Below are 17,166 nucleotides of genomic sequence, written 5' to 3' on the forward strand. Positions count from 1 at the left end.
AGGAGAGAGGAGGGGATGGAGCCAGGTCTCGCGCCTGCGCATTCGCCGGGGGCGCTGCTGCTGTGCCCGGCCTCACGTACAGCTCGGGCGGCCGCTTCCCTGGCCGCGCTCCGAAGGGGCCGCCTCCCAGGGCCGGCGGTGGGCGGGATCCCGGCCCGCATAAGCATTCCGAAAGGGGCCTTGCTGCGTGCAGTCCCGGACCGGGCGGAGAGGCGTACAGGGCTCAGCAGCGGCAGCAGGAGCAGCAGCTTGGGCGGCTTTTCTCCGAGGTGCGTGCAGGGGCTTTTCTTCCCATTTCCCACCCACTTCCCCCAACTCCTGGTCGCGTGCATGGAAGGATCTTTTCCCATTCCTTTTCCCACGGGAAGGGAAATAGCTGGCATGCCTGGCTTTGCAGCAGCAGCAGCAGCAACCGCAGCAGCTAACTTCCCCATAAAGTATGTCGTACTTTTTATTTTATTTTAGACACTGATTTTTTTTTTAATTTTTAAAACAAAGCACACAATCCACACAAGTGTGCTTTTTAACAAACAGTCCTCCTTTGTGGCTGCTTTGCTGGGCTCCCCTCTTTGCTTCCCCCACCACACCACCAAAGGCATGTTGCCTGGATAAATCCCCTTTTGCCCTCTTGCTGGGGAATCCGCCCGGCTCTCTTTCCACCAGGCACTTTCTCTTCCCTTTCTTTTACGCTGCTGATGTGCGATGGACTGAGTGCGATGGACTTGGCGCACAGCGCTCTCTGCCCCTCTCCCCTCCCCCCAAAATAAAATTTAAAAAGTTCCTGGAAATATTTGCCTAGTAGCAACTCGCCCAGGGCAGCCCAGTCTTGTCAAAATTCTTGCACAGATCCGCCCATGTCTGTGCCCCAAGGGAAAAATGGGTTTGGGGCTGACGTGGATGCGGGTCTTCCCCCCCCCCCCTCTCCCTCTTCACCCTCAAGATTGTTCCTAAGCCTCTTCAGCAATTGAGCTTCAGAGGCTGTTCATTTTGCCCTATAATAAGTGGCGTGAGTTGCTTTAATCAGTAGCATATCCTGAGAGTAGTATATGAGAGAAACTTGATTCCTTCCTTCCTTCTAGAATCTCCATCTCTGGCTGTTACTCATTGAGCGGATGATATTCATCCAAGTTTGCCTGCGGTGCTGCTTCTCCTGATATCGGTATTCATGCAAGGCCTAACAGTTGAAACTTTTAAAAAAACAAAATACACGACTTAACCAGAGAATAAGTTTTACTTAGCCAAACATGCCTTAGTTTCCAGTTATTTCTTAAGCGTGTTATACAACTTGTGGAGCAGGATTGGTTTGTGCGGAAATTCCTAAGCAAGCAATGGTTACCTCTCTCCCTTCCCCTTTGTAAATTGATCTCTTTGCAAATAAGAGGGTACAAAACTGCAAGAAGGGACTGAAGAGCCAATAAGAAAGAGGGCTGTTTACACAGAAAGTTGACTGTTTCGATAAGGCTCTGGTACTTTCTGTTAGACTTCACTTGGGAAGATTTTTGAGTGTCCATTACGTGAGTGGGGGAGGGTGAAATACGTGGCAGTAGCATTTTTTTCATCAACCTTTTGCTCGCTTCACAAACTTTTGGAGAGAAGCTATTTATGCTGACTGGTTGCTCATGCTTGCTAAGTATGAATAGAATGCATTTCTAAGCAGCTCACACAGACATGAAAAAATATGAGCTTCGATGTAGGGGATATGCAGAGTCGGTTTTTTTGGCTAATTTTATCAGGGACTGTGCTATTTGATCAGCATTCAAATGTTTTTGAGTGTCTGAGGAATATTGCATCACACTTGGGTCATTCAAAAGTTTGTCGAACTTACTCGAAGTCTAAATATGAGACTTCAGCAGTGAAGTAAACGTGGGTTTCCTGAAACTCGTGTGGCGTAAGAGGCTTTATGGACAAGAGATCCAGCATCGACGTACACAATATTCTCTTAGTAGCCAAGCTGATTTAAATTGCTAGAGGCAAGCTGTATAACTTTTTTTCCTTGCATAAAATAATCTAAAAAGACCACCTAGCAAAGGCTGTGCTATGCTCATGCCACCAAATCACTTCCATACTGGAACGGGGTGCAACTCTTGAAACAGTTTTAGAATACAAAGGTAGGTAGGTGAAAAAGACACTCCGTGTCTTCTCTAGTTGAACTGTCCTGAGAGAAGTTTCACGAGAATGAAGGAAGCATGTGAAGAAAACATCAGTGACTGCTTCATCTGAACTCTCTCCTATTCTCCCACAGGCCCTATGTTGGAAGGGTCCTAATCGCTTGCTGCATTTTGGTATTTACTTATTGCAGGTGTGGAGAACCTTGAGCCCTCCAGATGTCCCTGAGCTACAGCTCCCATTAGCCCCAGCAAACATGGCCAATGGCCAAAGGGCTTACAGGAGTTTTAGTTGTTCCCCCATACCTGATTTATTGTGATTACATTAATGTATTTTGATTTCCCTTGTAAGAGCTTTGAAAGGATTTGTACCCTTAAAGTAAACAAGCAATGTTGCAATTTCTGTTTACAACAGGGGCTTAATCTATTTGGGAGGCCCAGAAAATAAAAATAAAAACCCTACGTAACCCTCATGTGTTGTTTTACAACTACTATGTGTTTTATCCAGCTAAGTTCGATTCAGAGTAGATCACTGAAATTAAAGGACCAAGGTTCATCATGTCTAGTAACTTCAGTGGGTCTACTACTCTGAGTAGGACTAGCATTGGCCACAAACCCTGTATGTTATATTCTCTGCTAATGCATGGGAGGTGTGTCCAGCTACTAATTGTCCAGTAGCGATAATGGAAATGATTGGGAACATTCCATGTGCTTCATTGCCCAGCTGTTTAATACTGTATGCCTGTGCTATTCTTAAAAACGTGAGTTTCTGTTGTATAAGTGTGATGCAGATTCAGATGGGATTTACGGTATATCTGAGACCAAACAATATAATAGACATTTTGACTGATAGCCCATTACTATGAATGCACAAATGTTTCTCCCTGTTATTTTAAAGGGAAGCTTCCAGTGCCCTGACATTCCTGAAATTATTTCATCTCTAAGAGCTGGATAGTTAACGGCAACGGCAGCTTCCAACTTCAACATAACTGAGGCCTTCTTCTAAATATAAAATACTACTGGGAAGTTGTATTACCCTGAAACTCTGCTGCCTGACAAATTATCAGCCTACTTAATGCCTCTCACAAATACACTAATGTATTTGTGAGTTTTATTCTTACTTGTGAGGTGAATTTTCGCAATGGGTTATGTGGTTGAGATTCGCATGAATCCCAGTTTTGTGAAATTACTCTCCAAAAGCCTTGGTAATACATTAGAAAGCCATTTTCTGTTTGTTTACTGGCATGGCAGTAATGCCACCTTACCTTGAAAGGCCACATTATGTGTCCATGTGATTTTCAAACCACTTGGGGATTATAAACTCACAGACTTGAGTAAAACATGTACTCTGGGGTTGAGGCTGGCTTGCCAGCTGGTTGTCAGCTACCCTTCTGTGCCTCTGTGGATGGAAGAAAATTGATCTCTTAGCTTTGTCTTGATGCACAAGCTCAGAAGGGGTATATTAAGGCGGGGATAGTAGGCAGTAGAGAGCTAATTGCCTGAACCAAGCAAGGGCTCACTAATATTAACCAGGCAAGGATGTGAATGAGCAACACTCACTCATAAAGAGGTCCAGGTAGAGAGGATAAAGGTAAACCAGGAGACATTGACAAAAGCAGTTGGATGGGAATATGGATGTGGTTGACAGGAAGCTATCTGGCCCTAAAGTTCCAGACAGATATGTATTCTAATTAAGAGACTTTCTCATTCTATCTTTCATATTAGTTGGTAGAACTCAACATCTCCTTTCCTCCAGACACTGACATGTTGTTTTTATTCTGTCGGCACCTAAAAGAAAATTTTCAGGAATGGCTTTCCATGGGTGGGAAAGTATAGCAGCACCCTTCTGGTCTTGAATTGTACATTTAACACAATTCATTTGTACCATTTAATGCAATGCTATTGTTGCACTGGAGGTCATCTTGTCCCAACGCCCTGACAAATAGACATTCAGTTGCGGCAACAGAGTGACCTCTCCTCTCTGCCTGCTGTGCACTGTTCTGGGGGTTCTGCTTATGCCACAGAGCCGATTTCAAGGAGGGGGGGCATGGGAGAGGGAATAAGCTGGCTCCTGCTAGTGGAACTACTTAGTTGAACCCAGCCACCAGGGTCCTTGTCTGGTTATTTCACAACATTTATTTACCACCTGTTTGTAATAAATAATCAACACTACAGTGCTGAGATTGAACTTGACTTTAAAAAGGACAGAGGCAGTAAGTTGCTTTTACCTTTAGCACTCCTGAGATTAAACTCCAGGATGCTTTGGAAACAACCTCCTTTGCTCTCCTCTTGATTTACAGAAGTAGTGCAAGCACAGCCGGTACAATCAGTAGCTCTGGGAAACAGTTGGTACTCATGTGCGTTAAGTCCTGCAGGGGAGATGACGCTCATTTATGCTTGACGTGTTACAAGCCCAGTTTGCTTGGCGACAATCCAGAGGTGCTGTTTGCACATCTGCCAAGAGACTTGGCTGCCCAGGTGGTTTCTTGTGTGCATGGTTCTGTTAGAAGCATGTAAATGGCTCCTTTGGTTTGTTCTCAAGAGCCTCGTAATTGTTAAAACTATGCCGTATTTTTTAAAGTGCTGTTTTATTTCTCTTTCAGGCGTTTGTTAAGGCAAGAGCAGAGCAGTAGAAAAATGATGCCCACAAAATCATGTTGCCTTCTAGTCCTCTGTGTTGTGCTTCCCTCTTCATATGCCCATACAGATTTCTTCACTTCCATTGGTGAGAATACTTTTGAGCAGAACTGTCAAGCATTTTTTAAACGATTCAGCAATCGTGATGCAGAAGTGGTTCATTGAGTTGCATTGTTCGTTTATATCATGTATGAGTTGCCCTTCCAAGATCTAGTGAAGACAATGGAGCTAAAATATGGCCAACAATAAAGTCTGAAAACTTAATAAAAATCAGAAAAATGCCCACAGATAACTTTGAAACATGGCAGCAAAAAGTATCAGTAAATAGGTATTGGAAAGCACTGAAACAGTGCTGTGCTTGGCAAAAGAAGTTAGTAGTACTGAACATTTAGGAGCATAATATTTGTATTTTATTTATGAAACTCTTAATAATACATACTCAGGTATTCAGATCTGCTGGTCATGCACTCAAATTGGTTAAACATGTAATATGGTTGTATATCTCACCTAACTTAACATTGCCAATAAATTGGGGAGGGGGAACCCTTTTTGCATGTGGCAATTGTTACAAGTTTACTTGGGTCATGATTCTAGCCTGAAGAGAGGAATAATTCCTAATAATAATAATAATAATTTAATTATACCCCGCCCATCCGGCTGGGTTTCCCCAGCCACTGTGGGCAAATGGCCAACTCTACGGTTGCTCTTAGAAATTAGTAGTCCTGTTGACTTCGAATAGCAGTTCTACTGACTTTTCAAAAGGTAAAGTTGCCCTAGGGAAAGGTAACTTGCACTGTTTGTATAATATAATTGAAAGGAAGATTTTTGGCATAATAGCTAATAAATGGAATGTGACAAATATTTGACGCTTGAAAACATAATTCCAAACCCAACCCTTCTCAGTTTCCTAAGCCTATGTGAAACTAGTAAATGGCAAGGATATTTTAGTTGGATGTTTGGTTTATGGTGTTATATTCATGATTTGATGTTTTATCAGTTGGGGGGACAACTTGGGTTTCAAAGTGCGGAGGTGACTTGCTTTTCCAGAAGAGTGGGAAAGGGTATGAGTCTTCTTACCATCTCAGTATCCACTTCTGAATTCCCTTTTCCTTGGCTATTCATATCAATATTGTGTGCTACAGAAAGCAATTTGGGGAGGAAGGGAATCCTTGATAGCATAAACTTACCAGTAATTCTTAATGTGTTGTAAAACTGCCACTGAGAAACTCTCTAATGTGGAAAAATCACAATCCACAGGGAGAGTATGGAGTGGTTTTGCAATATTTGCAAGACATTAGTTCAGAGAAACAGACTGCTGCCTCGCAGCTTACATTCTACTTGAGACATATTGGTTAACTTACTGACAATATATTCTGATTACATGGCAAAACTAATTAAGAATAGCAGGGAGAAATATTTCCGTTGCACCTTTTTTGTAAGAATTAGAAAGTGTAAAGTAATTGCAAACTCCTTGTGCATTTGGGTTTGTTGGTTTTGTTGTTGTTGTTTAAAGCATATTGTTAAGATTTTGTAATTGATCATAGACATAATGAGTGAATTAAACTATCTTTTTAGGTCACATGACAGACTTAATTAATACGGAGAAAGACCTGGTGACTTCGCTAAAAGACTATATCAAGGCAGAAGAGAGCAAGCTGGAACAGATTAAGAAGTATGTACAGGCTTTAATATTAATATTTAGTGGGTGACAAAAAATTTGCCCCAGGCCAAATAATATATGGCTTTTTGTGGGCGGAGGAATATTTGCTAATTCTGCAAAATGTTGGCTGTAAGCCATCCAAAGTTTAAATATGGGCTGTGGATAATAAAAAGAACTTTACTTCCTTTACTTCAAACCTTTGGGAAAAGTACAGAAATGTATGTATACATGTATGTATGTATGTATAAATAAATAAATAAATAAATAAATGTACATTATTCTGTTTATTAGTCGCTTGATACACAGGGAATCTCCAAGTGACTTGCAGCATTTAGAATGTAGAGAAGAAACTATTAAAAACTAGTTGCATTATGAGCTAGCTTTGAAAATCTGTGCTTTTTATTTATCTTTAGACCGTGCAATTTATTTATCTTTTAGATCATGAAACAATACAAGGTATCCGATGTCAATTCACAACATTAACGTTGGCACACGGAAAGTGACTTAGTAAACATATTTAGGTTGCCTTTTGTCTCTCTAGGTGGGCAGAGAAACTGGATAAGCTGACAGACACTGCAACGAAAGACCCAGAGGGATTCTTGGGGCATCCTGTGAATGCATTCAAATTGATGAAGCGACTTAACACAGAGTGGAGTGAGCTGGAGAACCTAGTCCTGAAGGATATGTCTGATGGTAGGCTTTTAAAAAGTCGTTATAAAGGCTAGCTTGTATGCTGAGAGCTGTGTGGGTAGTGGATAATTCAGTGAGCGGTGGGCCAGAAAATCCCTGGTTTCCGTTCTCTTTAGCCACTTTAGTCTCCTAAAAGGTCAATAATTTCATACTGAGGAGACCTGAAATCTCAGTGAGATTTGGGATTTTGTGTCAGCAGTAACTCATCTTAGTGTTGTGGTACCTGCTAGAAGCCAGAAGTCTTTGTGGTGGATAGGAATAGAGTTTCAACACTGTGCTGTGTGGTTTTATGACATGAATGAGAGGAGGGGGAAACCAAAAATTCAGGTGTAATTCACTTCTGCACCACCTTGTTAGTTACCCAAGTGAGGGGGTCACCTTTTAAATAAACCACGGAACCGAGGAAACTAATTCAAGACCAGTATCCAGGAGAGACCCAGCATTTATTAAAACTATTGCCTTGCAAGTCAGCTGATAGTTGGAAGGACTGCCCTATGGTATATCAGAGCAAAGCTTATATAGGCTACTAACACACAGCACACAGAGTCATCAAAGCATCTTTAAACATCCTCCTACATACATCAAGAAAGGTTACAGGTCATGGTATGTAAAATACACATGGCTTCATATTGGTGTCTTTGACCCTGCAATCACCTTGGAGTGACCAAATACGCCCAGGCCATTTGGTCTCAAATGTCACGCATACACACACACACACACACACACACACGAAGGTTTACTTGATTTTTTTGCTGTATTCAGAGATGTAAAGGGGCAGCTGATGGGTAATATGTTCGGTTATTGAGGCATGTTATCTAGAGATTAATTGAGAACATAAGCAGCAATGGGTTCATCTTGAGCATATCTTATAAGGGGAGTGGGAAGCTGGTTTTGGAAAATCGTATTAAATTGAATTAATTCGGCAAGATTTGTAATAATTTGGAAAATTGATGAAAATAATTGGCGCAACAAAAATAATCAAGGAGATGCCAGATTTCACCCTGGTGCTTCACCTCATGCCTTATTCTCCCTGCTCCTTCCTTCACACATACACACACCCTAATTTCAAGCATCCTTCACCACACGCCCAATTCTCCCTGCTCCTTCACACACACCCTGATTTCAAGCATCCTTCACCACATGCTCTATTTCCCTGCTCCTTCCTTCAGACACACACACCCTGATTTCAAGCATCCCTCGCCATACTTAAGAATTCTATTATTCTAAGAGCTTCTTTCTTTCTTTAGGGTTCATTTCTAACATGACTATTCAACGCCAGTATTTCCCAAATGATGAAGATCAGACTGGTGCTGCCAAAGCTCTCTTACGGCTCCAGGATACGTATAATTTGGATACAGACACTATATCAAGGGGAAATCTCCCAGGTAAAATTTTGGTAATTTTTGTAAGTATATGGGGAAAGACTTTTAAGAAAATGACTTTGCAGAAACCAAATGAGGGTGTGGGTGATTAGGGAGGGAGAGTTTTTTTCACATACCGTATTAAACCATGGTTTGTTGCTAATAGACTGAACCTTACGTCCACCTGTACCACTATTTTCCTTCCTCTTCCCCTCCCTTTGCTTGCATGTGTGTGTTTTTTGTGTTTTTTAATTACTGGCTTACTCTTTCGCTCAAACCATAGCTATGATTTGTGTTCAACTTCCAAATCACTGCAGAGGGCAGGCAGTTAAAGTCTATATTACTCCCATGCTAGGATCCCAATCTAGATAAGGCCCCCTGCAATTTGTGTTGTCAAAAAAGGGTCCATTAAAATTGTTTAGGCAATGCATATTGCAGGTTCTGGATTGTGAAACAGTAGGAGACAAAAACGTTACAGCCCTTCTTTAACCCCCTTCTAGGGTCCGGACCCAGATTTGGCCCTTAGTGCCTGTTTTTTGCATTGGACCGTGGCAAACACTCCTATTGGAGCAATTGGGATTAGTTTCCCACAGTACAAATAGCAATAGTGTGTTTGTTGTTGACTGAAAGTGTGAGTTGCCCCACCTGTGTTTGGCTCTTTTCCCCTGCACATTACCCCTGAGGGAATGTGCCCCTCTCGGCGCAAGGGGAGGCAGATTCCACATCCTAGGACTTAGGAAACACAACAGTTTAGTAGGGCACACTCTTTGGACTGATTGTCTTGGTGGTCTTTAGGATCCCTATCTAAAAACCGCTATCATTATAACATTAAGTGGTGGTTGTTGTTGTCATTTAGTTGTGTCCAACTCTTCGTGACCCCATGGACCAGAGCATGCAAGGCACTCCTGTCTTCCACTGTCTCCTGCAGTTTGGTCAAACTCATGCTGGTAGCTTCAAGAACACTATCCAACCATCTCGTCCTCTGTCGTCCCCTTCTCCTTGTGCCCTCCATCTTTCCCAACATCAGGGTCTTTTCCAGGGAGTCTTCTCTTCTCATGATGTGGCCAAAGTACTGGCACCTCAGCTTCACGATCTGTCCTTCCAGTGAGCACTCAGGGCTGATTTCCTTCAGAATGGATAGGTTTGATCTTCTTGCAGTCCATGGGACTCTCAAGAGTCTCCTCCAGCATCATAATTCAAAAGCATCAATTCTTCGGCGATCAGCCTTCTTTATGGTCCAGCTCTCACTTCCATACATCACTACTGGGGAAACCATAGCTTTAACTATACGGACCTTTGCTGGCAAGGGGATGTCTCTGCTTTTTAAGATGCTGTCTAGGTTTGTCATTGCTTTTCTACATTAAGTGGTAAGTGCACTAATTTACAGTAAATTGCAGCCTATACAAAAATGTAAAAATTAAGTAGCTATAGTTAGCATGAATTTTGCGCAACTTTTGTTTTTTCCGTTATAGGCTTTGTAAGGTGTCATTAATCACATAATAAAAATAGAAAAATGCAGCTTCAGAAGAAGAAGAAAACCAGTGCAAATGATTCAGAAATGCAACCTTGATTCAACATTATTGGCTTCTTGTTTCCTACAGGAGTGAAACATAAGACATTTCTAACAGCTGAGGATTGCTTTGAGCTGGGCAAGATTGCATACACAGAAGCAGACTACTACCACACTGAACTGTGGATGGAGCAAGCTCTAAAACAGCTGGATGATGGAGAGGTTTCTCCTTCCATTGGCAAGGTTTCTGTCCTAGACTACTTGAGTTATGCTGTGTACCAGCAGGGAGATCTGGAGAAAGCCGTGATGCTTACCAAGCGTCTTCTTGAGTTGGGTATGTTAAAGAACTTGTATTTTTCCTGTGGGTTGCAGTAACTAATGTTGTGCACTAATTTTACTGTGCACCGAAGATCTGTTTGCTGATTAGTGCTATTTTTGCTTCCTGTCTCCTCCCCCGCCCTTTCTCTTGGATGGTTTGGAGATCTTCCTGAGCAGTGTGGGATGGGAGGGGGCCTCTGAAGGAGAGAGGAATTGCTACCAAAACAAGCTTTGTCCCTGTAATTCGTTAACTTAAGGAAGTCCATGGAAGGATTTCCCATTCCCTCTCGCCTCTCCAGTGAAGTTTTGAAGAGGTACAAATGGCTGCAGGTGGGGAGTGGGAAACTTGCCTTCCTTTTTTTAAAGTTAATTTATCTCGGGGTTAAAGGCATTGTTGTGAACTTCTTAAATAGTAAGGTAAAGGTAAAGGGGCCCCTGACCATTAGGTCCAGTCGTGGCCGACTCTGGGGTTGCAGCGCTCATCTCGCCTTATTGGCCGAGGGAGCCAGCGTACAGCTTCCGGGTCATGTGGCCAGCATGACTAAGCCACTTCTGGCGAACCAGAGCAGTGCACGGAAATGCCGTTTACCTTCCCGCCACAGCGGTACCTATTTATCTACTTGCACTTTGATGTGCTTTCGAACTGCTGGGTTGGCAGGAGCAGGGACCGAACAACAGGAGTTCACCCCGTCGCAGGGATTCGAACCGCCGACCTTCTGATCAGCAAGTCCTAGGCTCTGTGGTTTAACCCACAGCCCCACCCGCGTCCCCTCTTAAATAGTAGTTGTCTTCAAAACAATAGCTTTTCCTAGTGCCAACAGCAGTGGCATTCTGTATTGGGCAGCCGGGAGCAAGATAATCTGGCTCTGCTTCCATTAGCTGATAGCTTTTGTGCATTCAAAACAAGTCTGAACATAAATCAGATCAGTTCTGAATAGGTGAGGATTGTATGCGTCTGTATGCTCCTGATGGCATAAACGGGAATGCAGCAGGGCTTAGAAGCCTCCCTGCAGCCTGCTGCTCCTGTTTGCTCTCCCCATTTAGGCTGCAGGCCCCAAAAGACCCATTTCAGATTGTCATTGCGATTCTGGAAGGGACTAATGTATTCTCATTGGAATCTGATTCAGATGTGGGGAGTGATTCCAAAAGCCAATCACCCCGTGTCACTTCCTGCTCAAGCACAAAGTTTTAGATTCCACATCTTCTATTTTAATTTATATTGCTACTATTGGTTTATATGCGCAAAGACTTATTTACCCAGGCGTTTAGCCATTAATTACTCTATGGCTTGCTAAAGCTGGGGTGGGGTGGGGCTCTGTTGTTACGATTACTTTATTATGTTGTCTGATACTATGATTTCTATTACGTTTTTATTATTAATGCTCTGTAATGTGTTCTTAATGTTGTACACTGTCCTGAGATCTTTTGATAAAAGGTGGTATATAAACTGAATAAACAATAATAATACTTTATTCTTTGCTTGGGATTGTTAAAAAAAACAAAAAACCAAAGTGACACATCTCTTAACGTTCATTCTGATAGTAGCAACTTCTGTTTTTCTAGCATCTTTTCCTAAAACACCCAGATTGTCACATTGGCCTGCAATACATTCTTGTTATGCTATCATAAAATACTTGTTGGAAATAGTGCGTTAATTCATGCAAGGCTTTATAAATGTATATCTGCTATTGCATCGTGCTTTATGAGTAGGATCAGGTCTTTACTGCTGCTTGGTGCATAATGACCTTCTGTTCAACGTGTTAGTGGTGTTTTGTTTGTTTTTTGTTTTTGTCAATTGTAATAATGTGTAAGTGTCTAAAGTTTCACTTTTTTATTACAGAGTTAAACTACCAGAGGGGTCTTAAACAATATGATAGTGCACCAAGTGTTTTCTATTGAGATTTTCACCTCAATCTTCATGTCTGCTTTGGTCCTTTTTGTTGTTGTTGTAAACTTTCAGAGGTAGCATATGTGGTGACGTCCAATCGCTGTTGGACTCCCATTACCCCTGGCCATTGGCAATTCTTGTATCCAACAACAAATAGAGGGTAGCACATCAACTACATTTGTAGCCTTGTCTGTGCTAGTGTAGTGTTACAGTTTCACAAAAAGCGTATCTGCTGGAAGAGTGTTTCTTGCAAACATCTAGAGCTCAACAAACATTTTTCCTAGTACAGTGGTGCCTCGCAAGACGAAAAGAATCCGTTCTGTGATTCTCTTCGTCTAGCGGTTTTTTTGTCTTGCGAAGCAAGCCCATTGACAGATTAGAGGATTAGCGCTTTTAGCGGCTTATCAGCTTATTGGATCAGCTGATAAGCGGCTTAGCGACTTAGAAAAGGGGGGGGGGGAGGAAAAAAACCCCGCAAGAACTCGCAAGACATTTTCGTCTTGTGAAGCAAGCCCATAGGAAATTCGTTTTGTGAAGCACCTCCAAAACGGAAAACTCTTTCATCTAGCGAGTTTTCCGTCTTGCGAGGCATTCGTCTTGCAGGGCACCACTGTAGTTTAAAATTTCTGTGAGCATAGCTGTAATACAGCCCTAGTTTACAAGGATTGGAGCGATTTAAAGAAGCGTTCATTCGTTCTGAGTTGTTTCATGGAAAGATTCACAACTGCTGTGAAAATACCACTCTGTCAATCATTTGTTTGTTTGACTTAGGAACTTATCTCTTTAATGAGAGTATGCAACTAAAACAGCTGGCAGAATATGAGTGAGTTAGATGTTGGCAATATTCAGATTTAAGCGTATGCTTAAAAAGAAAATGTTAACCATGAAAAGCAAGTTTGTTGAATGGTTAGTCTTTCACAAAGGGGCTCATTTCTTTTCTAATAGATTCAGAACACCAGAGAGCTAATGGCAATATGAAATACTTCGAGTACATCATGGAAAAAGAAAAAGAAAAAGAAGCAAACAAGTCTATTGCCCAAACTGATGGACAGACTGAAAAGGAAAACAAAACTCAGAAAAGGGGACCTGCCAAAGATTATCTTCCAGAGAGACAGAAGTATGAAATGCTGTGCCGTGGGGAGGGTCTCAAAATGGTAATTAATATCTTTTATGTACAGTTTATAAACATGGTTTTAAAATAGATGGTGAAAATCTGCTGGTTCAGCTAGATAGCTATATCGTTTCAGATATTTATGCATTTGTTTACAAACTTTTTGGGAACATTTTGCTTCTTGCAGACCCCAAGAAGACAAAAGAAGCTTTTTTGCCGCTATTACGATGGGAATGGGAATCCCAGGTACATACTGGGCCCTGTTAAACAAGAGGATGAATGGGACCGCCCTCGGATTGTTCGCTTTGTTGAAATAATCTCTGACGAAGAAATAGAAACTGTCAAAGAGCTTGCAAAACCGAGGGTAAATAAAGAATCTCAATCTGTCCATGATAACTTAAACGATACTACAAATGCATGAGCTCTCCTGGCCAGCCTTGTTTTCATGATGGCACGCTTTGCTTTGGATAAGTCTGTAATAAAATATTCCCTCTGTAATTGCATTAAGAACTGACACTTTAGAATAATTCCATGTTAGAGCACATGCTGCAACATACAGAATTCCTTGTTAAATCCCTGGCATTTTAAGGCTTTTAAAAAGGATTGTTTTTAAAAGTTCATTTAAAATAAAGAAAAGGTGAGCCACCGGCTATCTAAAGTTGGCAGTACCGGGTTAGGTTGACAAACAGTCTGACCTAACTTCCTCTGCAGGTCTTAGCAATTAAGCTGGGGAGGACTTTTTGTCCTGAAAAACTATAGTGCGGGACTTGACAATCTTTGCAGCATGCATGAACTGCCTCTGGATAGAAATAACTCCTTTGGATTAATATATTACTACCACTACTCTTTTAATTGTTTTAATTCTGTTTGTAAAGCACTTTAGAAGCATTGATTCAGCTGCAGTTGTAAGTGACAATGCCTACGATGGTAGATCACGGGTTTTCATGTTACTCTGCAATTATGAAGTTACAATATAGTGTGTAAGCCGAATGGAGTTTCACTTGGCCCAAGTTTGCACATGGCCATTTTGCACATAGTCTGGACTCCCAAGTAAACTTAAGGGAAGATAAGAGTTTTAAGTGTAGGATTGAGTGCAGGGCATAGTTTCTCAACCGGCCACCCAGTGCAGATTTTCATTCTTTTAAAAATGGCCCCAACGATAGCCTTTCCTTGGAAAAATAGAAAACTTATGACTGATCCATTTTAGACCTATTTGTAAAATCTTGTTTATACTTTGTATGTGGACACATTAATTATTTGGTTTGGTTTTTAGGAAAAGATGACTTATTCCCCCAGGTCAAATAGTTTGGCAAAAGATTTTCTCAGCCATGGCACAAACTCCCCCCCCCCCAAGCCTAGTCACCAGGGTGTGTCTGTCCCTTTGGTCAAAAGATTGATTTCAGGCACCCCATCTGAGAAATGAGAAGTTGCACTAAAGAGCTAGCTATTAGATGCAAGTGCCTTCAGGGGTGACCTCTCATCTTCTAAAGAAGGAGACGCCTGCTGTGTTGAAAGAGCATGTGCGTCTCTCATGCGCTGTTTTTGCCTCGTCAGCACCAGTCCATCAACAATTTGTGAATAGGTGCTGCCGGTAGAAGCATGTGAGTTGCAAGCTTTTTTTTAACCTAACTCGCACCGTCTCTTTGGGAAAGGAGAGGTTGTTCCTTGTTGCCTTGATCAGAGGGGTGCTTAAGAGGTAAGTGGCACACGCCAGCGCTCTGTAACTCTTCCCCACTTCAGATTAGGAGTACCGGTACCCATCACTGCTTCTTCCCATGCAGGTGGGTATTCCTTCTTTTAACAAAATGATTATTCAAGAGGTGCCTGCCTGGTAAGAAGCGTGGTCACATCTTGCATTTCAAAGCTGTATCAGCCCCTGGGAAACAGTCTAGAGTGAAGCCAGATGTGAGTTGTTCGTAGACCAGCTCGGTTCAGTATACCTGATCCAACAAAAAACTTCATAGAGATGCATAACCTATGGCGCACATAGGTTGCTTGACTACAACTCCCATCATCCATGATCACTGGCCATGCTGGCTGCGGCTGATGAGACTTGGGAGTCCGGCAACATCTGGAGGACCACTGGTTCCCCATCCCTGTAGGTATCTCAAATACCTACAGTAAGCTATCCTGTTTGGTCGTAATTGTACAAGCCAAGCTGATAAATTACTGAAACCAAAGTAAAAAGCTGGGTATAAGGCTATTGAGAGTGCCCTGTTGCTCCAAGCTAGTTGAAGGTGAGTTGCGTTCTTACACGTTACAAAAAGAGAAGTACCTGCTTGGTAATGGGTCTCCTCCATACAGTATTGTGCATGATATTATACTGGTTGCTATACATAGCTATGAGAACCAACCTACTTTAGCCTGTGCTCCATAATTGGGTTCTGAATGGTCGGATTGATGTGATGCGATAATATACATTGTAATGCAACTGTTCTGATTGGTTCGCTTCACAGCTGAGGCGAGCCACCATTTCAAACCCCATAACAGGCGTTTTGGAGACTGCACATTACAGAATTAGCAAAAGGTAAGATTTCACTTGCCGTATATTCTTTCCCTTTAATGAGTGCCTCTGCGGTGCTCATTGGGGGAGAAAATGACCAGAAAACACAAGAGTTTGATTATTATTTTTCTGGTCCATTTCTTTGCTCTCTGCAGATACTGTAACAAACTGTTACTGCTGAGTTTCACAGATTCTTCCTCTAACCAGAAGTTCTGTCCTTGTATGCCTATTTAGGATGTATTCCTAGTTTGTTCCAATCTGCCTCAGTGTTTTCTTGGGTAGAGATTTCAGTTTTTCCTTCTGCAATACAGAGCGTCATTTTCTCCATCAAAGTCTTCCATGTCTTGGTTTTCAAGGGATAGCCTCCTACAGAACTGTCAAAGAGGCATGCAGAGTTATTAAGTTCACTAGTAAAATGAGCTCTCTGCTTCCTGTCTGTGAAATCTGCAGAGAAGTGATCTTGGCAAGACGGCTCTTCAGCTATTTGTATTTAGGGATATAGAAGCACTTCTGCACATCCATCGTAACAGAGGCTATCATTTTAGCTTGCATGATGGCTAATTCCAGTTTTGTTTTGCTAGAGCCAGGTGACACATTCCCAGAGAGACTTCTACTAGTTGCGGGAAGTGATTAACAGACTTAATTAACCTAAACTACTGGCTTGATAAATTTTAAACGAGTTTTCTCTTGGCAATTGCTCACACTTACTAAAAAAGCTGTGGGGTTTCCCCATGTATCGTGACACAATATTAATAGTAATTAATCCCAGCTTAATATTTATTTACACCTAGCTCTTATGTAAAGCTCTTGTGCATGGCAGTGATCAGTTCCTCTTCTGTTTAGCTTCAGCTGCTCCCAGATCATTCACTAACCACTACAAAAAATTATGAATTACAATATTTATACCCTGGGCAGTTCATGCAACAGTTAACTGAAATAACCCTATTGTAATACCTTGTGAGGTAGGTTAGATGGTGAATGGCCTAGGGTTGCTACAGTGAGTTTAATGACATCTTTAAATATCTATGTATATCTCCTGAGTCTCATGCAAAAGCTTTGTCTTTTCTCAAAAAGCAAAACTGAGGCAGCAATTCAAAACAATAAACTTCTGGGTACTGAGAAGTTCTCTGTGAAACTCTGCAAACAATTGGCTTGCATAAACTTTCCATTTGGAGGGAAAAAGTGAAAGGACAATCTAACCAAATTTACTGAACCAATTGAGATTAATTGGGGAGTAACGGTAGCAGCAGCTACTGTAATCCTTTTAAATGTTCTTGCTGATCTGAGCATTACATTCCATCCAGACCAATCGGAACCCTTCTAATTGCCTGTGGCTTGGCCCAGAAGAAGCTTGCTATACTAGAGTAAGCCCCTTGTCCTTTC

At 41.9% G+C, this 17,166-nt stretch overlaps 1 protein-coding gene across 4 annotated transcripts in view; it reads left to right on the forward strand.

The window, feature by feature from the left end:
• Positions 1–17,166, forward strand: part of P4HA1 (prolyl 4-hydroxylase subunit alpha 1) — a 30,405-nt gene continuing 13,239 nt past the window's right edge. For 2 of the 4 annotated variants that reach the window (XM_081189622.1, XM_081189624.1), the window contains exons 1-9: positions 1–269; positions 4,709–4,830; positions 6,318–6,414; positions 6,944–7,095; positions 8,340–8,477; positions 10,055–10,297; positions 13,115–13,323; positions 13,468–13,644; positions 15,737–15,807. In XM_081189622.1, coding sequence (XP_081045748.1) covers positions 16–269; positions 4,709–4,830; positions 6,318–6,414; positions 6,944–7,095; positions 8,340–8,477; positions 10,055–10,297; positions 13,115–13,323; positions 13,468–13,644; positions 15,737–15,807 — 1,463 coding nt within the window. In that variant the 5' untranslated portion in view covers positions 1–15. The remainder of the gene's footprint in view (positions 270–4,708; positions 4,831–6,317; positions 6,415–6,943; positions 7,096–8,339; positions 8,478–10,054; positions 10,298–13,114; positions 13,324–13,467; positions 13,645–15,736; positions 15,808–17,166) is intronic. The other 2 variants (XM_081189623.1, XM_081189625.1) reach the window with 1 other exon arrangement.

Source organism: Podarcis bocagei (genome assembly GCF_964188305.1).
Source record: "Podarcis bocagei genome assembly, chromosome: 4".
In the NCBI taxonomy this organism is placed as follows: Eukaryota; Metazoa; Chordata; class Lepidosauria; order Squamata; family Lacertidae; genus Podarcis; species Podarcis bocagei.